This window comes from Anser cygnoides, chromosome 6 (assembly GCF_040182565.1).
Source record: "Anser cygnoides isolate HZ-2024a breed goose chromosome 6, Taihu_goose_T2T_genome, whole genome shotgun sequence".
Taxonomy (NCBI): domain Eukaryota; kingdom Metazoa; phylum Chordata; class Aves; order Anseriformes; family Anatidae; genus Anser; species Anser cygnoides.
Genome location: NC_089878.1, coordinates 36,817,171 through 36,839,758, shown reverse-complemented (window position 1 = coordinate 36,839,758; position 22,588 = coordinate 36,817,171). Strand labels below are relative to the sequence as shown.

General features: G+C 33.6%; 1 protein-coding gene across 11 annotated transcripts in view; it reads left to right on the top strand.

Moving 5' to 3' along the window:
- The window catches only part of LRP1B (LDL receptor related protein 1B), a 681,046-nt gene that overhangs the window by 512,205 nt on the left and 146,253 nt on the right, over positions 1–22,588 (top strand). For all 11 annotated transcript variants that reach the window (XR_010832147.1, XR_007162924.2, XM_048062804.2 and 8 more), the window contains 6 exons: positions 1,503–1,637; positions 2,116–2,245; positions 5,071–5,197; positions 5,352–5,503; positions 5,794–5,918; positions 9,141–9,512. Coding sequence is in view for 9 of the 11 variants with exons in the window: in XM_048062804.2 (XP_047918761.2) it covers positions 1,503–1,637; positions 2,116–2,245; positions 5,071–5,197; positions 5,352–5,503; positions 5,794–5,918; positions 9,141–9,512 (1,041 nt within the window). In the remaining 2 variants the exon portion in view is untranslated. The remainder of the gene's footprint in view (positions 1–1,502; positions 1,638–2,115; positions 2,246–5,070; positions 5,198–5,351; positions 5,504–5,793; positions 5,919–9,140; positions 9,513–22,588) is intronic.

The following is a 22,588-nucleotide window of genomic DNA, read 5'->3' as shown; positions in this document are numbered from 1 at the left end:
AGTTGACTGTATATTACAGTGGAGTAATAAAATTGTTAATAGTTTTGACAGAACACATTGTTATTGCTGAGCCCCTTTCAGTTCTGCAGTAGTTAATCTCAGAAGGGGTTTGAGACTTGGAAGATTTTGCTTCTCTCAGAAGAAGAGTCTTCCAAATTCTTCATTCAGTTTTGTTGTACTTAGTGTGAGCTGGGAACCCAGAGCCGCTGTCACACGTTTCTCCCCAGATTTCTCTCTATAGTTTGTTCCTGCTCTTACTCATGCTATCATTGTGCCTCTAGGCACTTGTATCTGTGGCAGGCATGTAAAGGTGCAAAGGAGAATAGATTGTACTCTATTAGTTGAAATAATTGGTTTGAACGTTTACAGACTAAGCTCACAAGGCCTAGGAAAAAAGGTAATTCTCAATGAGTACTTTTTATGTTGAATCTTGAGCTACCAATTTTTTATTGGCAAAATGCATTACATGGAATTCATTTTAACTGTTTGCTAATAAGCTGCCTGAGGACTGTACTGGGGTATGAGGCTGTGGATACTAGTGCTCAACACTCAGCAAAATACTTGTAGAAGCTGCAGAAAATTGCAGATAGTTGTTTCCTGTTTTGTGGCCACGGTCATTTCCGGGTACTAATTCTCTTTTCAGATTCCAGCAATAGAATAGATAAATAGATGCTGAAGGCTTCAAATTGAGTATAGGCTTTCCTTCCATCTGTCTGAAGCCAGAACTGACTTCAGGAAGCAGATGCTGAAGGGAATTTTCATCTCCATTTCTATTAATTTCCAGAGTAATTTGGAAAATAAAACAGGTTTGTACAATTATGATATTAAGTGACAACCGACAGACAGCATTGATGCACAGTTCTGTGCGATGCCATCCACTTTTATAACTGAACAGAGTCTACAACAAAATAAAGGCCAGCTGCTTAATTTGAATTCCTATTGCCTTGTTTCCCATGACATGGGTTTTCAGTGGTTGAGTCCTACTGAGAATGTTATGTTTTATTGAGATACACAGGACTTTGATTATTAGCATAAGAGAACCCCTGAAAATTGCTGTCTCCATAAAATGAGAGTGTCTTATCACTTGGATCGTTCGGACCAAATGTAAACTGGAACTCAGCAAATGTTGGAATATTATTTGTATTTGAAACCCACAGGGATCCTTATTAGTTTAGTGCAAATTAATTTAGTGAGTATTTTCTGTGTCCGTTTTCTATGCTTTTTATTATATCACTATCAAAATTTCTATTTTTTTTTTCTAGTTAAATTTTTTTGCTACTGCCAAAATTTAATCTGAATGATTACTGAAGGAAATGACTGTATAGGCAGTTTGGCACTGTAGTTCTTCAGAGCACTGAATATTCTGGAACTAAAAATGATAGTGTTGATAACCATTCCTTTGTTTACTCTGACATATTATTGAAGTTTTACAGTTACTGATGTAGGTACCTGGACTGAAGTAACTAAATTAATCCAAGAATCCTTATCATGTTTTTTTCTAGGTAATGATACAATCTATTGGACAGACATGGGTTTCAACAAAATCAGCAGATCTAAACGAGACCAAACATGGAAAGAAGACATTGTTACAAATGGCTTGGGAAGAGTTGAAGGCATTGCAGTGGACTGGATAGCAGGTAGGTGTTTACCTGCTTGAGGTATTGTCATGATTTCTGACAGTATGCTCTTGCATTTCAGCTCAAGACTAAATAACTCAATTTGCTTTCAATAATTTAGTTTTGTTTGTTTGTTTGTTTGTTTTATTATTGTTTAACATGGTATAACTGTTTTTTTGTGTGGAGGGTTTTTTTTTTATTATTATTATTATTTTGGGCGGAGGAGGAGTCAGTTTTATTACAGCCAGGAAAAAATCTTTACATATCTTGGACACTATTTCATATATGAACAGTCTCAACTGTGACAATCATAAATACAAGTTTATACTTTAAAGCAGAAGGCTGACTAGGACTAGAAATTAAAAATATTAGATGCATGTAATTTAAAATATAGCAGTTAGTTTCTGGTCTTAACTTACACATTTAAGATTCACTTCTCAAGAATTCACTTTTCAAGTAGTGTTTTCTTTTTCCAGTAACTTCATGGTGTTTTTCCTAGGTAACATATATTGGACGGATCATGGCTTAAACTTAATTGAAGTTTCCAGACTCAACGGCTCATTCCGATATGTAATTATATCCCAGGGTTTGGACCAGCCAAGATCTATTGCAGTACATCCAGAAAAGGGGTAACATGACTGTGGCTATTTGTATTTCTTTTAAAGTCTGCATGTTAGCACTGAAGCTTTTAGAAATCAAAACCTGAAAGGATTGTTTTGGAATGTATTGTTCTGTAACTAAACACAGGTGGAAGAAAATGTTCTTAACATATGCTGAGATTTTTCATGAGTCTCTATCTAAATGAAGTACTGTATCTTCTTTGCACAAGTTTTTATCTTCTAAGATAATCATTTTCACGGAAGTGTAGACATTGATTGGAAACTTACTTAAATCTGTTGAGTGCTTCTTAAGCTTCCAGCAAATCCAAAAAAGTCACACTAGGTAATGAAGACCTCAGTGTGATGATGAAATGATAGAATGGTGTAATCCTCGACAGTTATAAATTCCGGTGTCATGTAACATCATCATGCAACAATGAAGGAAATTGCCCAGGGTAGCTGAAAGCTATGTTAAATGAAGCACATGGGTAAGAGAGTAAGTGTCAAAAATTACGTCTGTTTTCATCCAACTGTTTGATAAGAGTACAGACTACAGTGAAGCACTAAGACAAATACAGAACTTTCTGTCCCCTTCAAGCTCCAAAGCTATTGTTAATAGAGTTACAAGTAATGCAGAAGCAGTAAATTCTGCAAAGAATTCCCATCTTTTTTTCATTGGAACATGAAATGTGCTTTCTGAGTTGATTTATGACTCAGTGGATATAAATGCTACAGTTATCCTGCAAAACACAGGCCACATTGTATGTATCCTCTTAAACCTAGAGATGAAGATGTGTCACTCATTTTCCTCAGATTCAATCAAATGAGTATCACAGTATGTTCAGGAAAGCAGTCTCTGTAGTCAGAGGAGTCTGCAGCCCTAGTAATGAAGAATTCTGGCTTCTCAATGAGGCCAGATTGATACCATTGATGCAAAATGCTGCCTGAATCTTTACCACAATTTCCTTTATGAGAATTTAGATGTAGTGATCTGTGTATTCTGCAGACTAGGGAATTCAAACTAAATGTATTTAAGAGTGAAGGTGAAAGCAAGAGTGAGTTTTATTTTCTGCATAATATAATAGCTTTTGCCACAAATGATTACAGCTGTGTTCATATAGCACCACTGGATGCTTGGCTGTATCTGCTAACAGTTTCAGATTGATGCTGTTCTTCAGGATCTTGTTAAAATATTTTTGTGCTTAATGTACCAGAACATTTGTGGTCTTCTCTTACAGAGGAGGGGAAAAAATAAAAATAAATAAAAAAAAAGCCTTTGCAGAAAAGTACACAGAAACCTGATAAAATTATTTTGACCAGAAGGGTAAAACTCACGTCTTCAAAACACAGATAGGTATTCACCCTTTACTTGCAGATTAGTAAATACTTTACATGTCTGCTAGAAAGGTACACCTTTTGTGAATGCAGGTAAGCTTGGACTCCCTTTTTAATACTTTGCCACAACATCTCATCGGATGTCTCCAATCAAAGTTACTTCATGCAAGTAGGACAGCAATGTTTTGAAGGTGAAGGAAAGGTATATCTTTATGTGGGGAGATAAATGCCTTCTTACCCTCTGCGCTATTGTCATATTTCTATCCCTTTGCCAGGCAAAACTTTCAAAGGTGTTCTTTCCTCCTCACTCTCTCGTTGCCCTGACTTCTCATTTTTTCATTTCTCTTGGAGCTTGAGTTGACAGCTATAAAAACGGAGAGGAAAATAGCAGTTATTTGATCTCATTGAATTTGCCCATTATACCAAGATATGAAGCAGCCAGCATTCAGCTGGTTGGTAATGTTATACTAGGGAAAAAGTTAAGAATGTGTAGTCCTACAGAGGAGCGTCTTTGTCCCTCATCAGGTATACTTATTCATTTAAAACATATTTGGCTGATTTTTTTTTTCTTCCACACAGTTAAATAGCAGTTTTCTGATGAAGCTTAAATTGTGATTGAAATATGGAGTTAAGGTGGGGAGGTCTGAAATATTTCTCAGACTTTGAAGCTACCTCCTTTGAAGACATTTGAGAAACTTGATTTGTATTTGGAGGGATGGAGTTTTAAACTCTGACTTAGTTTTCTTCACAGATATTTTTTTGAAAGTTAATTCCAGGACTTCATCAAATTTCTGCCACTTGCATCTCCATGTTAGCTATGTAACTTATATATGGGGTAGTTCCTAAAAAAGTTGGGTCGTCATTATTCAAGCATTGCAGCATATACACCAAATACATTTCTGGCATACTTCTACCTGCAAAGGTCCAGGAAACAAGTATTTTAGATATGCCTTCTCAGACTTCTGGGAAGATCAAGTTTTTATTTCTTTGCTAGTTAATAGTTCATTTAAGTTTATATAGCAATATATTTATTACCATTAATACTCCAATATTAAAAATATTGTGTTACCTTTTTGGCAGCTGCTTGGGAGGCTTCTAGATTCCGTTAACCTGCTAGTTAGTTATACATACATCACCTGTATAATCACAACATTTTTAGTAGATATTAGATGTATGTGCTTGTGTTGCAGTAATTTCTTTCTAATTCTCTTTGATTTTCCCAAGCAGTAAAGCTATATCCTTTAAGGCAAAGAACTGCATGTTGACTGATTAATTACAGTTTTAAGAATGACTTCATATATAACATCTGCAAAGACTCTGTCTAAAAAATATTTAATCAAACAAGTATTAAAATACATTCATCCTCTAAAGGTTATACAAAGATACATAAGCCTTATTATGCTTTTTAAATATCTATTAATGGTACATTCATTTTGTTTGCTATTGAAGTACAGTATTACACATTTTCATCTCTTTATTTTGATGCTATATTTTAATTGGTAATTTCTGCAATATTTTAGGTATTTATTTTGGACAGAGTGGGGACAAACTCCTTGCATAGGGAAGGCACACTTAGATGGGTCTGAGAAGGTTGTGCTTGTGAGCCTGGGGATTGTGTGGCCTAATGGAATTTCCATTGACTATGAGGTTAGTTTCTTTGTCTTCCAGTATACATTAAGATGTACAATATTTTTTATGTTTCATTAAAGTCAATTGGTCTATCGCTTTGGCGTAATCTTAATAACACTTAATGAAATACTTGGACAAGACTGTTGATGTTTCCTTTAAAATTAATCTTTAGGAAAATAAATTATATTGGTGTGATGCTCGTACCGACAAGATAGAAAGGATTGACCTTGAAAGTGGAGGGAATCGGGAGATTGTGCTGTCAGGGAGCAATGTGGATATGTTTTCTGTCGCGGTGTTCGGAGCTTACATCTACTGGTCTGACAGGTAATTTATTTTTCATAAGTATTTGAGTCTCAAAATGTTATTTCAGTGCCAGGTGCTTCACCTTTGTAGGATTAGCCATTCCTTAGCAAGGTCAGAGAATGGATTGCAGAAAGTTACACAGTTTCCAAAGAAAGGGTATTTCTGATACTGAAAGCTAAGCATATCAGTGTCATAGATGAGACCAGGTTTCTTCACCTTCTGTTAGGCAAACTCTCCACTGCCCTTCAGTCATTTGTGTGGTATGAATTAGTTGAGGATTGTTGATCAGACATCTTCAACTTTTTTGGCAGAGCACATGCAAATGGCTCTATTAGAAGAGGCCACAAGAATGAGGCCACGGATGCTGTGACCATGAGGACTGGCCTTGGAATAAACCTGAAGGAAGTGAAAATCTTTAATAGAGCACGAGAGAAAGGTTGGCTGTTCTTAAGGATACTATTACGTGTTTCAATATTGCCTGATACTTTTTATGTATATTAAAACTTACAAAAAGTTAAATAATCAATGATTTATGGCAATAAATTTTGCAATATATCCACATTTACTCTTAAAGTTTTTTGTTTTTTGTTTTTTGTTTTTTTTTTAGCTAAAATTAATGTATTAAAGAAAATATATAGTACAATTTCTACTAAAATCCTTCTGGGTGTTTCAGGAGAAAGTCTAAAACCAGAACAAATTGTATCATACCTTTTTGTTTTCTTTAGGAATGAGATAGACCTTAAACTGTGCTTTAAAGAGCAGTAATCTCAGGCTGTCTCAAATTTCTGTTGGAAAGCAGAATTTTCTTTCACGATTAGAAAATCCCATCTTCTGTCTCTCAAATATTTATTTCCTGAAATTCCTTGGTTTTCAGTCCAGCATTTTTGTGTGGGAAGAGACCTTGTAAATAACTGGATTTCACTGGAATTTGATTTGTTTTGCAAATTGAAGAGACAAAAGTTATCATATCCTCTCTGTGATTTATGATATAAAGATACAAATGGATGAATTTTATTCTCCACTAAGAGTAATCTTTCTTTTAGTTTTCTTTTCTTTCCTAAAATTCTAATTCAGTAGAGGTCTTGAAAAACAAGAACTATTTTATGAGAAATAGAGACATGATTGTATCACCTTTGTAAGCAACATCTTTGTTTCATGTATTTGTTTAAGTTAGCAAAAGTGTTAAGAAGTCTACCAACAAATGGTAATGATTTCCTCAGAACAAACTGCTACCAGGAAATCCAGACCAAATTATAGATAGATAGATAGATAGATAGATAGATAGATAGATAGATAGATTTTAGATAGAATATATATATATATATTCAAAAACACAGAGGAATAAAGTATTACCATAAAAAGATAAACTATTTAATACAAATATTTCTAGTGTTGGTAGCACTCAAAAGTTGCTTTAATCACAGCATCACGTATCTGAAGATCTTGTTTTTTATGTAGGTCTTTCCTAAACAACTGTTTTAAATATGAAATGTAAAATAAATGTGCATTTTGAAAGAAAACATTTAACAATCAATAAGATAGTCTTTTCATTTTTTTTTCTTAAAGAAATTTTAAATAGTTTAAGAACAATGAGCACGTGTATTAATTTTATTAAAGATTTTTGCATGCAATTTCACCGTATTCTAGACATAATATTTTATGGATAAAAAATATCCACAGAAAAAAATATTATTTCTTTTAACTAGGCTAGAAATAGTTAATGTCTGCTTGTTTGGAAGGGCTTTTTATTTTAGGATTAGGAAAATATAATTGGATGAAAATGCTTCATTATATGTAATGATTTTATTGGTAGCTTGAAATACTTGATTGCATTAGAAATAGGATAAATGGTTACTGAGGCTAAAAATCTTTTAATGTTAGCTTGAAAAACATAACTGAATGACTTTTAATACATTTTTCAAATTTTACTAGGGTACAAATGGTTAATGTCTTTTGGAGGGGCTGTCAGTGAGCCAGAAGGACAAAAGGGAAAAAACAGGTGAAAAATATTTTTTGGATTTTTTTTCTATATAACTCTATTTTATATATATATATATTTTAAGTTTACTGAACTAGAAGTAGTCAATGCTCCTTAAAAAAAAAAAAAAATTAGCTAGTTTCCTGACCTTCTAATAATAATAAAAAAAAAAAGAATAAAAAGGCAAACAAAAAAGAGAGAGAAACAAACAACCAAAACCACACAAAGAACCTTTGCTGATTGACAAATGATTAATGCTTTTTTTTTTTTTTTTCAAACACCTGTTTTACCCTTTCTGATGAGCCAGCCCTGTAGTGCTATTCGCAAGTGGATTCCTATCCTTCAGTGCTATTCTACATGTGCAAGGATATGCCTTAATTAAACTGTTTTTAGAGCTGGTTGTTTTTAAAGATATTTACAGCTGGTGAACTGTGGAAGCATTGAAATTTTCAAAGAGAGATTTTAGAAACTTGAGGATCTCTTTCATGTATTTGCCTTTCTCTCAAACTCATCCTTCCAACCAGATATTAACATTTCTAGCCTAATAAAAATTCAAAAACTTCTTAAAAGAAACCACAAGTGCAAACGTATACAGATAAGTCTCCCAATATTTTTGCATGACTACAGAGGAATATTTCTCATGGAATTTTGCCTAGGAACTCAAAATTCAACATTTCTAATTTAAAGAGAAAGTTAACTCTCATCCCCCATTACTTTTGCTTTAATGTACCTTCAGCTTGAAATGTAGCAGTTAGAAAATGCAGTCAACGGTACTTTCAGATGCTACTTATTCCCTGACAGTTATAATGGTTTTCTTCCAGAAACCAATTTATTGAGACTGTTTTTTGTTTTTGTTTTCACTATCTGGAAAAAAATCAGAAATAGGGGAAACTGAAAGAGCTGAGTTGTTATATGGAAAGTGCTGTCAGAAACAGAAACTAAATTATCTAAACTAACTATAATTGTATTTCATACATAGTCCAAAAAAAAAAAAAAAAAAAAGACAAAGTAAAATAGGTCCTAATTATTGACAATTACTGTAATTTTAAATATGGCTTGTAACAAGTGTAGTTTATGTCATTGAATTTACTAATTTGACAATGATTATTTAATGGAATGCATTTGTCAGGGAGTAAGTTTTTAAAGTCAGGTTTTAAAAGAAATTTGAACAAAAAGTTAGGAAACATTGTTATTAAAACAGTGACCTGGATTGACACAGTTTTGTACATACTAATATATATGTTTTCATTTCGATAGGAATTGACTAAGAACAGTGCAGGATTCTGATGGTATCTAAATTTACTCTTTGCCAGTAACAGGTGTTTAAAAAAAAATAATAAAATATTTCAAAGCACTTGAAACAGCTCATAAGTCTCTATCTAAGTCTTCATCGGAACGTGGAAGAAAAATCCATTCAATCATTTTCTATTTATAAAGTATATACACTTGTGAATTGGAAAGAATGTTAATTATGTTTGCTATTAGATTGTTTACTTTAAAATTTACTTTGTCTATTTGTCATTGAAGTTATATTCTTTGCTATTTTGGCCTTTGATTTACTTGTACTGTAGATAAAGTTTAAGAGAAGAATCCTTGGAATGTGTAAAATTGCATTCTGATTTAAGTTAGTTACTTGTAATTGTACAAAAGATAGATTTATTTCTTCTTTTTTTCTTACAGGTACTAATGTTTGTGCCAAGAATAATGGTGGGTGTCATCAACTCTGCCTTTATCGGGGAAATGGACAAAGATCTTGTGCTTGTGCACATGGCTATCTTGCAGAAGATGGAATTACTTGCCTAAGACATAAAGGTTACCTGTTATACTCAGGAAGGACAATATTAAAAAGTATACATCTTTCTGATGAAACCAACTTAAATTCACCAGTAAGGCCATATGAAAATCCAGAGTACTTCAAAAATGTGATAGCTCTTGCTTTTGACTACAGTCTGAGAGGAAGAGGTTCTAATCGGATATTCTTCAGTGATGCACACTTTGGAAATATACAAGTTATTACAGACAACTGGGCTGGCAGAAAAGTGCTAATAGAAAGTGAGTAAAAATTTCACAAAATATGTATTTTCTTTGAGTAACACTTATTAAGTCAAAATTTGATAACCACTTGACATCATAGGGTTAAAAATGTGAAAAAAGTTTTAGTATACATAAGCATATAACACAACTATTACAATTTTTACCTGCAAGATATATTTAAACACTATCTTTCTGTATTACAACTTCAAAATAATTTATAGCAATCTTACGACATGTGAAGCATATTACTAGGAAAAAAAAAAAAAGGTCATGATCATATTTAATTTGTATTATGGTAATTTTTTGGAGCTTTACTAACAAACCTCATTATACATTGCCTAGACATGAAAGAAGTCCAGTTACTCCGTGAAATTATCAGTTGTGTGTTTTTGTAGTTAGTGGGAGTGGAATACTGTAAGATACCTCTGCAGACATAACTGTTCCTCGGTATAAAAATATTGGGACCATGGTCATTGTGTCCAGTTGACTCACCATTCTTGTATTCAGCTCAAGAAAAGCGACTCGTGCTCAGTGATAATCCGAGGCAAACTCTAACCTATGAAATTGTCCTTTTCAAGGAGAGGCTTACTCAGTAACTTTGCGTATTCACTATGCCTTCATTCACCACATTAGCAAGGGGATTTCTCTTAAACTTGATGTTTTATTTAGCTTCTGAATACTTGAGGCCTGTCTCTCCTCAAGGAATCAACATCAATATCATCACAAAGTCTAGCATAACTTTTATGCAACGTTAATGCAAATTTTTGTGGTTTGTCATGGTAAAATTCAAATTCAGGGAAAATCTGAATGCGGATGTATGAGAAATATAGCCTAATATTAACCATCGGAAAATATGTCCAACAAAAATCTAAAGTCCAGAATCTTATGCTGCCTTAAATTTCTTTTCTAATGTAATTATTTTAAAATATGCCGTAAATCTCATTCATCTGTAATCAGTCATCAGAAGCATGTATTTACTATGGTTCTTCATGTTATTTTTCAAATACTGATTGATTTTCTTTTACTTTTTTCCAGAGGCTATAGTTCATTTTGGTAGCCATTTTCCATAATGTCTGAAGTATTTTATTGTTGTTTTTTTTTTTCTCCCTGATAATTCTCATTTGAATTTCTACTGTCATGTTATATTGCCTGTGGCATTGCTACATTTAGCTATTTGTCTGGGTCAAACAATAACAAGACAAAAGAAAGTGACTGGAAAAATGGAAGTACATTTGATGTAGAACATATTGTCCTTTGCTACTGCATGTTAACAAACAATATTTTTGGAAAAGAAATAAGCTAAACAGCTGCAAAGTGATGAACTAATTTTCTACAGTTTACACTGGATAATTGTATCATTGTGCACCTCTGCACTGTGGTTTTAGGAAGCTATTCCAAGTCATGAAAACTGTTCACATTAAAGAGTGGAAAAGCATCTTTTGAATATGGTACAAAAGTCTTTATTTATTTATTTATTTTAATTTTGTGTTTTTATGTGTGCATATTATAGAGGAATTAATGATATCCATACTGAGATACAGTAAAATGAAACTAAGCAATGTTGTCAGGATGTTCTCATTACTCTCTGGAAAGCATTAAACCTAGAGATCCAGAGCCGAGATTAGCTCTACAAGAGAGACAGCCAGCTCACGTGTGCGGGGATGATACAACGTTATTTTAACTCTGGTATTGTAGGATAGGACGAAAAGCATTACATGAAAAGCCACTGGAGAATTTTACATTTAAAACAGGAGAAAGAAATATTGGTGAAGCAGCAATGCAGATACAAATTGGCTTTTTAAAAGAACAATAAACTATTCCTCATTACTTTATAATAGGTTGTTGTACAAGAACTAAAGACATTTCATGGAGCACAGATGAGAATTATACTTTTAAGAAATTGTTAGGAAGTGTTTCTACTTGTAATCTTAATATGCCTGATTTCATTTTTCATTAGCAGAGTCAGCACTCTGAATAATTGAATGTCAGATGAAATTTTGTATCCTTCAGAAATGTACTGTATATGCTTAGGATATAGTTCTGAACAAGGGTGTTTTTCTAGAAATGCTTCAGTTGTTTTTTCATTGTAAATGAGAAGGGATATTGCATCACAATATAAAGTAACATATGTTACTATATTGTTTTCCTTCATATGTTTTAAAACCCCTTTCTTTATGTTGAGTGATCCATTTAAAATTGGCATTCTTGTACCACATATCCTTCCTTTCCGCAGTCGGCACATGACTTTCTCTCCCTGCAAACAGGAAACAGTTCATGGGGCTGCTTGATACAGTAGAAGTATTTGGCTAACAGTGATACCCAAATACAAAAACAAACAAACAAACAAAAAACAACAACAACCAACAATGGTTAGACTAGATGACATCAGTGATTCCATTCACTGTAAGAGAGAAAATTTTCTGATTTCCATGTTGACTATGTTTGATTAGACAGAAATTAGTGAATGGAATCCAGCTGACAGATTTCACTAATGATGTTTCATTGCAGGATTAAAAGATAACGTATTTGACATTTATTTTGCTATCTTTTGTCTCCTAAATTATCAGTAGGCATTTGTGGCAAATTTTCCTTTACTGGAAAGGGATACAAAACCACATTAGAATTACCTAGTGTGCTTCTTACAGATCTACAGCCTCTTTTGACCTCATTAAGCTGAGGTCTACAAATCAGGCAAAACTTTACTCTGTATTTAAATCAAATAGTGAAAATAGAATTCATTATTGTCCCAGATTTTTAGTTCACCGAATGTAGGTCTTCTGCTCATAAAGAATCCATTAGCTGATGGATTTCTACCTCAGTGAAATCAGATATGCCACTCAAATCTAACACATTATTGAATTTTTCTGCACACTAAAAACAGTTAAGATATATAAAGAGCCCTTTATTAAACAGGTTTCCAGTTCACTAAAAACAGATTTACAACTCACGAGCAACCCATTATCTAATATGTTTTTAGCTCACTGAGAACAGATTTACTACCCAGAAACAACCCATTATCTAACATGTTTCCAGTTCACTGAAAACAGATTTACAACCCATACGCAAGCTATTATCTAACATAGTTCCGACTCACTGAATATTGATTTAGAATTCATAAACAACCCATTATCTGACAAATTTTCACCTCACTGAACAGATTTGCAACTCATAAACAACCCATTAGCTAACACATTTTCTGCTCAGGGAAAGTAGATTTACAGCATATAAACAACTTTATCTAACTTGTTCCAGTTCACTAAAAACAGATTCAAAACTCACCAAGAACCTGGTACCTGAGAGGGTTCTGTCTTCAGCAGGAAGGAGCAATATCAAAACAAACAAACAAACAAAACCAACAGTGTAGCATGTCCACAGTATGCCATTCCTTAACACCTTTATTTTTGTGCAGCATAGGTTTTGGAAGTGAGTTCTTTCATAACTTCTAACTTTGTTTCCGTTGGTCAGTCAGTTAGTAGGGCCTTTTTTTTTTTTTTTTTTTTTTAATAAGTAACTGGAGTTGGTCCTGAGTGCTGTTTTTTAAAAATTCCCTGTTTTCTTTGCTGTGATGTCTCACAAATAATTTTTTTTTTGATTCATGAATTATTTAACCACTCAGTATTGCTCATGATTTTGTTACTATAGCATCATGTAGAGTTTTATCCGCTCGATGGAGATTTTTAAAATTAACATCATTATAGCAATACATGTTTTAAATATGTTGTGACAGGACAACTGTCTGTATCATGTGTTTTGATCTCAGTCTTTCCTTCCAAAAAGGAAAGGATGCAAGATATTACATTTCATTTTCTTTTCTTAATCTTCCACATTTTAGTTGTGAAGATCACCCTTGGAGCTCGCTTTAGACAGGTTAGACTGCTTCTGTGACTTAAACTGGCTATACATTTGTGTGTTTTGTATCCCATTGTGCTATAAAAGTTTCAGGAACCTGTTAAGGCAAACTGTATTTTTACAGTTCCAAGAAACAGAATCCCAAGTGCCTTTTTTCCTCATAAATCATGAGAACCTTCGTGACTTTCCTTTTGTTTGTTGTCGATGGTAGTTCTGTATGAAACAAAACACAAAGGGATTCTATTTAGAAAACACATTTTGATACACGCTTTCTCTGTTCTTCCAGTTTGAGGAATCATGCAGGATTTACTCTGCAAAAAGGACTATTTTTTCATTTTGTGTAAGCACTGCGGAGTTTTTGATTAAGAGAAGCAATGCCTTGGAAATCATATCCTAACTCATTTAATATTCTAGGAGAGGTCTAGAGAGATTACATGCACTTTGCAAGTTGTTTGTCTTCTAATTTTATCTAATTTTAAGCCCCAATGTACTACAGGCTTTGTAGGAAATTGAAAGAAGACATTAAATACAAAAAAAGATAGAGAATGTAATAAATGAAAGTGACACTGAGCTTCAATCAGTATGTTGGTTTGGCCATCACTGAACAGGTGTTAAAATCCTACCTGAAGTAGACATCCCAGCTTTTGCCATTCTCTTGGAGAATTTGTTACTGAAAACCTAGGTTAAAATGAGATAATGGACCATTATACAGAAAGAATAGAATTCACTAGCAGTTAAAGGCACAGGGTTATGTAAGGAGGTATTTGGAAATCTGACTTGTATAAATTGCTGCAGGTTGTCAGTCTCATTTAGAACAATAGGGTTTACTCTCATCTCAAAGGGAGCCTTGGGAGCATTCTACTCTTATTTTTCTTTGTTGTTGAACACTTCTAGGTGGAACAGCACCATTATTTCAAATTTCTGAATGTTTCCGTAATATTCAAACTAGAAGCCATTTCATATGCATTCTGATAAAAATATATGAAGTACCTTCAGTCTTTATAGATCTAAACAGACTTATCTTCCATCAAAGAGTAATTTTAGGGTAGATTGAAATGACTGAAAATGAAAATGTTTCAACAGAAACAAATATCTGTTTAATATAAGATATTGTTAATATTTCGTGTGTATCCCCTTCTTATACCACATCTCCCATTGGCTGTTTTTTATTTTGTCAACTGATAAAATGCAAGCTGACTTTCTTATTAATGACATGATTATCTGAATAGATTTTTTTTCTACATTGGATAGGAGGTCTAAGCTTGATCTAGAGAAAGCCAGTGGAAGATAGCATATTATTCCCAAAGTAGATTCTTCGTGGTTTGGGTGAAGCAAACAGCTAATTGGAGCCTTAATTCATTTAAAATCATGAAGATCGGTTGTATCCTAAACTTTTTGTTTCCTGTTAGGAAACATTATTATCACTGTGGATTGAGCCATTAGGCCAAAAATATATAATATTCAATGGGATGCACCTTGTTTTATCCTTCTATAATATTCATGATTAAGCCCTAATTCATAAACCATCTGCTAAACTTTTCTGCTTTACTTTGGTATCCTTCCTTCTCTGTCTGCCTAGAAGTAGAATGCCATTACAGCATCCATGTCCCTTCTTCCTCCCCTGATGAACATGAAACTGTGGGTCAGTAAGTCTAAACTTTCTATCAACCGAGAACCGAGAGAAGACAATCTCAAACCATCTCCCTGATGAACCATCTCTGTGAACTATCTTCCATCCCACTACAAATGCAAATTAAGATTAGCTTTAGAGAGTAGATGGCGTGCTATTTGATGACTAACTTGCATTCAGAAGCGAGAAGTTGCCTCAGCATTTCTGGAGGCAAAATTGAGGACAGCATAGGAGTAGGAGTGTGGTGTGGTCATAAGAACAACTCTCTGGACATGCCCTATATACTTAGATGAAGAGGCCATGCTGACACCTAAGTCTTTTGACAGAGTGAGCCACATGCATCTCTGAGGCTGCAGACCTTCTGTGTTGATTTGGTAAGACTATGCACATACAATTGTCATAATATTAAATATCACAGTGCATCCTTCTTTCAAGATTGTCAGGTTTATTTCTGTCATGTAGAATAAGTTTCAATCTGTCAGTTGTGTTAGAAAAATTTTCTTAAGAAAGTACACAGTCCAATGACGTACCTGTATATTTGGAAAGTGGTCTCTTAATGTGTACAGTGCAAAATTCAAAGCTTAAAGTTTCAAAGCTTATGTTTATACAAGGAATACTTTCTGAAATAAGAGCCTGAGCTGCTAAGCTAATAATGCAGTTTCCTTTTTTATCATAGGTAGAGGTTTGAGACAATTTATTCGTTAACCAACACCTGCCTCAGTGTATCTGTAGAAGACTGCAGCATTCAAGTAGGTTTGATATAGTTGTACAACACTAAAAAGAAAAGAAATGAATTAGAAATTGAGGGAGAGAGGAAAGGGGAGGAAAGGCAAAAGAAAGCAAATCAGAAATGGGAAGAAGTATTAAGATGAGATACTGTTGGTGAGCCATTTCTGTCCTAACTATGTAAACAATTACACTAAGACATTTTTGCCAGTGTAATATCCTTCATGGTAAGAAAGGAAGTGTTATGTGAAAAAAAGGCTGCTTCTGTTTTGAACTTCAGGCACTAGTGTCTATAGAAGGAAAAAATTTATTCACTGCTAACATAAAGTGTCAGATCCTGTGATGTATTGTAAGGCTTTTTACAGTCTGAATCTTTTAAAGGTGTTCCAATGTGTGCTACTATTCTTGCTAACTAAATGGCTCCAATTTAACTGTCAAAAAGGCATTTATATTCCCATTTCTCTTACAGAGCATTAAATTTGGTACATTGTATGAGGTCCCTTTCATTGTTGAGCTTTCTTCTTCAGAAGAAATTTTTAATCTGTTAAATATAAATACTTGAATATAGTTGCTTTTTATTTTGTAAACAAATTGCATTTATTTTAATTGTATACGGTATAGTTCCAGTGATTTTCACTTTTCAACAAGGGAAAAGTGAGAGGCTATTGTTAAACCTAAGACACTAAGTAGTAAAAGCAAAAATTATTATTACAACTGCTACCTTGTTAGCAAAAACAAAATGTCTGGTTTATCACTATATTTTGTTTTTGTATGTGGCGGTGTATTATGATTAATGGGTAGAATTTACAGTCTGTACAGTAAATAACTGTATAGGTGGGTAACATTTACTAACTTTATACTTACCAGTTATTCTTCTAGGAATATATATTTTTGCACATTCCGTGGCTTGTTTAGTTATCCCTACTATGAAACTGAAATGTATTCATGGTGAGAACTAACATACACTGATCTTTCAGTTCGGTTTATTGCTAGCATTCCCATCCTCAGTATTCAGGAAAGGTGCTTTTGCCTCTTAAACTGGAGATGATTCGGAAAGAATTAACACTGTGACTGCTTCTACTTTCCATGTTTTTTTTAATTTTTTACTGATGTAAATTTGCTGATATGAGTTTTTACATCAGCAGCTGTGCCAAAATGTCCCATGAACACTGTATGATTTGCTGACTGATCCTTTGAGTCTTTCCTTCTGGTATCTCTGTGCTGTTTACATTATCAGCACTCCATAGCTTATAACACCCTATTAGTGAGCTAAGTGTTCGCTAAGTGTTGATGGGTGATCAGCTCTTAAATGTCCAGCTTCACGTACCTTGTCCAGCTCCAAACTGGGGTTTACCACTGCCGTCCCAGAGATGCATTTAATCAATATCTAATGCACTTATTTGCACAGAAATATCCTCCCTCTATCATTACTTTTCCATTGGTTGGTTAGTTCACACAATAAAAATCTATCGTGTTTTCAGTTGGTTGACTAGTTCATCTAAGTATGATTAAAGTCATCAACTGCAGGTTACGTTCACGGCCTTTTTCCATGCTTAATTGGAATGATTCCTTGCCTGAATAATTTCACCAGGTGTTTTGTGTAGACCTTCATAACTTTGCGTATTGACTAGACTATAAACATCCTACTACTTGGGCATCTGCCTGCCATTCATGCCATATTTATTTCACATATACAGTGTTTGCATATAATATTTTATGTATCTTCACTGATACAGACTAAGTCAATGTTATAAATCCAGAAAGATACTTACCATTAGTTTCTTTTTGCTGCATATTTAAGAAGTGTTCTGTGAATAGTTATCACACAGAGTCAATTTTTACTTGTTGTTAGAAAGTCACTGAACGTTTTAGAATCTGAGATTCCAGTATTCTACTTTTTAAAAAATTGAGTGTGTTTTTTGTGTTTTTTTTTGTTTGTTTTATTTTGTGTCATCATCATGTGTCATTCCCCCCCCCCCCCCCCCGCCCCCCCCAATTCTAAAACGATTTTATTTCTCTTTAGTTGATTCACAACAAATGTTCATTCTTTCATGGTTACTGCAGTCAGTTTGAAGGAATAGAGAGCTTATATCCATGGAGGCATTTATAGTGTCTTGAACTTAAGGTAGTTCTAGCCTGCAAGAACACAAAGCCTACGTTTATATTATTTTATTAGATTTAATAATCTTTAATGTGTAATACTGTACAGCATGATTTTATATTTTACAGATATAGAAAAATGATATAAGGGTGATTTATGGTATAATTTTAGCAAACTTTACATGTGCACTAAAATATTCATAGGCTAAACAGGATAATGAGTTAATTGAACTGTTGCAATACAGAGTTGTCATATTTGATATTTAAGGTTTCTGTTACAATATAACATATTGTGTCCTTGTTATACATATGATTGATGTCAGAAGCAATTAAGAAATTAAATCAGTCTCTAATTTTTGAGTCAAATACAACTTATCTTGGTTTATTTTTTCTTTGTTTTGTTTTTAACAGCTTGTTATTGTCTTAGAATTTTATATAGCAGAAATTACTTCCTGCCTTCTGGCTACTTGAACGGAAAAGTAGAAGAGAAATAATTATTTAGAGTTCTAATTGTACATTTAGTTAGTTATGTGAACTATAACCCTTTCATTGGGTATTTTGCTGCTTGTGAGGCATTCTTTTCACCGAAGATCACCTGTTATCTATCATGGTAATCTTACACAAACAGATTGACAGAAAGCAGTTTCATCTCCCATGCCCAGTCTGGTAAAACAACTGACAGACTCTATCCTGAAAGGTAAGTTGTGAAAGCCAAGTCAGAGGGTAAATAAAAAAGAAACAGGTGTTAAATGTTAAGTACATCTAAGTATTAAAGCCATCTCCAAAATTCTGATATCAGTGTTGTTTATGCTCAATTTTCCTATTTTGTTGGCTTCTCATCAATAAAACAAAACAAAACTGTTTTGCCGTATAATGTTGACAGTTCTTGCTTATCAACTGTGCTAAAGAAAAGGGGTGTGTAAGAATAGGAAATTAAATGAAAAAGGTAGTTGAACTGATGCAGTCAAAACTGAGAAAGTTTTGACTGTAAACTTCCTAGAGAATTTTAAAACTTGCAGAAGATCAAAATCTAGGAGACAGTGAAATACTATATACATTACCGAAAGTCAGTGGCTAGAACTATTGGATAATTTAAACTTTACGCCCTTAAGTATTTATTTTGTATTTTCAGTAATGAGGGAGCTCTAATCTGAGTTCTTCAGTTATTGATTTGTTGCTTGTCTGTTCCCTGGGAAAGTCAGATGAAGATCAGCATGACAATATTTATAGGCCGCATCTCATCTGTGGTATGCAATCCATCTTCGTTAAGTTCAGTAAAAGTGATAGATAGCATTTGGCAACATAATGATGTGATCGCTCTACCATTGCCTTTGTAAATCATAAGCTGTTGCATTCTCTTGTGTAGATATTTAATCAGTTATACACCCCATTGCTGATTTAATTCAGAATGTCAGTGGCAGGTGAATAATGTGAGTATTTGTATATTAATATCATATTGTATTAATGTTCCTTTCATTTAAGTATGCTATTCATGTGAAAATCATAAACTGTTGCTTCATGCCTAGAATAAATTTAATCAGTGCTGTAGGCATCTAATGCCATCAGTGTTTTAATTCAATATGTCAGTGAAACAAATGTGTTTCTTTTCATTTCCAGTTTCTTTATGCTATACTAATTCAGAATATTGTATGATGCTATGAAAATATGAAGCTGAGAGTAAACAAATCACTAATTTTCATACTGTCAGTAGATTTGGGATTGAATCCCCCAATTGTAGCACAAAATAGGATGAGAACGTATTTCGCTTATTTTTTAAAGTAACTGAATATCTGATGATATATTAACTGCAACAACAAAAGCCCTAGGATATCCCATAAGGAGTAAGAAATAAGTAAATATAAAATAATTTCAGTGCAAAATGGTAATGATGTGACACTAGAATGCAGTTGCTTTGGAGTCTCCTCCAGTGACCTTTCTTTGGCAATATGAAGTTGATAAAAGATTTAGTTTTGATGAGAGACACCCGAAGGTGGCTAGAGGACCATTTTGAGGGCTATTTCTGTCCTTAGTTGGTCCTTGCTTTTAATTACACTGTTAATTTTTGTTATACTGTAAAATAATTAATATGAATGTTACATTTCTTGACTAACATGTAAAACAAAACATATTTTTACCCAAGAAACAATGTAAACAAACAAACAAAAAGCTTTTGTAGCATTGACTACTAGTTATAGTGAAGATTTGCCTACATGATGTACTGATGACAATTCATCCAGTTCATACTAAATGCTAATAAGGGCAAAGTTAGTTTTGTTTTCCATTGTAAGAATTTATCTAAATCTTGGATGACTTTAGCATTTACTGTCTGGTCCTTATGTCACTGAATTTAAAACCACCTTCCTTATAGATTTGTGTTTTTTAAAAGTATTAAATGATTCTCTTTTGTGTTGGTGGAGTTCTCAATTTCATAAGTGAGCAACATGATAAAAAAAAGTTTGTTGAAAAATAAAGGAGAATTCTTAGTATAAATCCTTCAGGATTTTTATTTCCAGTGGAACTAAGCAAATGCACTTGGTATATGCTTTCAGCAGACAATATTTAGTTAGCATTTAATTCTTGTCTTACAGATAGTGTTTATATAGTTTCCTTCCTTCCTTCCTTCATATTTATTTATTTTTTTTTTTTTAAGAAAAGCATATATTTTAGTCAAAGCGATTGTGTGGTGTTTAGGAAAACATTATCATCCACTCACAGGTCACCTGAGCTGTTTAATAGTTTCACATTTAGGTTGCTCAAAGATGAGATCACAGTCTATAAGGAGACTTCTCTTCTTTAAAAGATCACAAATACTTCAGGTAGTTCCTGAAATTCTTTTTATGAAAACACATTTGCATAACTGAATATCAGATATTTGATTTCAGGCAGCCTTTACAGCCTGACTCTAAGCAATAAACTTTCAGATTACTTTTTTTCTCTTAACTCTAAGGCTTTGAAATTCCCTTAATCACAGAGATTTATTGTATTTTTATTAGCTTTTAAAATTTTCTTTTAGAATTGTTGCTATTGTTCGCTCTTAAATAGTGTTTTTATTGATTACTTTGTTTTAGTTCTTGTCCGTTCAGAACATGCATATATTGCAAGGTTTTTCAAAACAGAACATTTTTTCATTTTAGTTTTTTCATTCAAACAAGGGAATATATATTTTTCATCTGTATGCAGTTTCTCCATACATGGCAGACCTTTCCATGACTCTCTTTCTAAAAATTTAGAAATGACCATTTCATTATTAATAATATTCATACTATAAGAATATATTACACACCCTGATCTGGAGTTGCAGTTTGATGTATTGGTCCAATTTAATAATGTGAATGATTATACAAGAACATGATTTCTGTAGAAAAATAAGGACTTCTTAAGCGTAGAAATTACAAGTAAACCCACATATATCTTGTATTTCAAGAGCACTTTAATCATTCTAGTTGTGGCAGGAACAACATCATTATCCTTTTTCTACTACAGAGTAGTTTTTGTCTATGTTGTATAAACAGTTTGTTTTTGAATCTCTTGACAGGTACAGACAAGTAACAAAGCTGAAGTTGATAGAAATTCAAAAGGTTACATGAGGGAAATGTATTGTTGTTTGGTTGGTTTGGTTGTTATTTTCTGATAGGTGCCTTTCAATTGAAGAGCATGATTTGCTGCAAATCTTAGTTAAATCCTCGCCTCCTAAGGGCTATGTCTTATCGCCGAACAAATGGCTTTGTTTCATTTTTCGAAAACCTTCCATAATTATGGCGAGGAAACAGTCAACTTGCACAGGTATGAAAGGTTAAAAAAAAAAAAAAAAGTGATAAATTCTCTGATGGTTTGATCATGATGAGTAATATGGTAATATGCAGAATTGGTCAGAAAATGTCAGTATATTTTCTGTCATCTTTTTAGATTACAGAATTGCAAGTAATGGCAAATAGGAAAAATTCAACATAAGTGCAATGGAAATTAATAGATTAAATTTTAATTATATTCCTAGTTCTGTATTTTAACATTTATCACTTTTCCTAAATTTTCTTTTAACTTCACAGTTTAGCAGAAAACTTGCAAAAATTGACCAAGAAGTATATCAGAACCTATATCTCAGATTTCTGCCCCTGGAAATAATCCCTGGACCCAGACCGGGGTGCAAAATGGTTCACATATGCACTGCTTGGCCTAGTGCCTTAAGGATGTTTTAGACAATCCCAAATTTCCATTTAATCCCATATTCTGTTTCTCTGGCTCTGAAAAATTATTATTTTTAGGATTTCTTCTGGTTCGTGTTGCCTAAAATACTGTGCTGGCCGTGTCAGTCCTAAGGGTGATATTTTAATGTTATGTTGTCAGGGATATTTCTTGCATGTCCTGAAGTACGGTGTGTTTGAGAAATACAGATTTCAGTGGTTGGGAGGTCTGTGGACAAAAGGAATGAAGACTGACATAATCCTGTTTATACTCCCTACAGACTGTTGTTTCAGCAGCATATTTTTGCCAGAACCATGCCAGAGTTACATTTCAGGAGGAATTAGTTGTTTCATTCCAGAGTCCAGAGAAGGGCGACCAAGCTGGTGAGGGGTCTGGAGAACAAGTCTTACGAGGAGCGGCTGAGGGAGCTGGGCTTGTTCAGCCTGGAGAAGAGGAGGCTCAGGGGCGACCTCATCGCTCTCCACAGTTACCTTAAAGGAGGCTGTAGAGAGGTGGGGGTTGGTCTGTTCTCCTACGTGCCTGGTGACAGGACGAGGGGGAATGGGCGAAAGTTGCGACAGGGGAGTTTTAGGTTGGATGTTAGGAA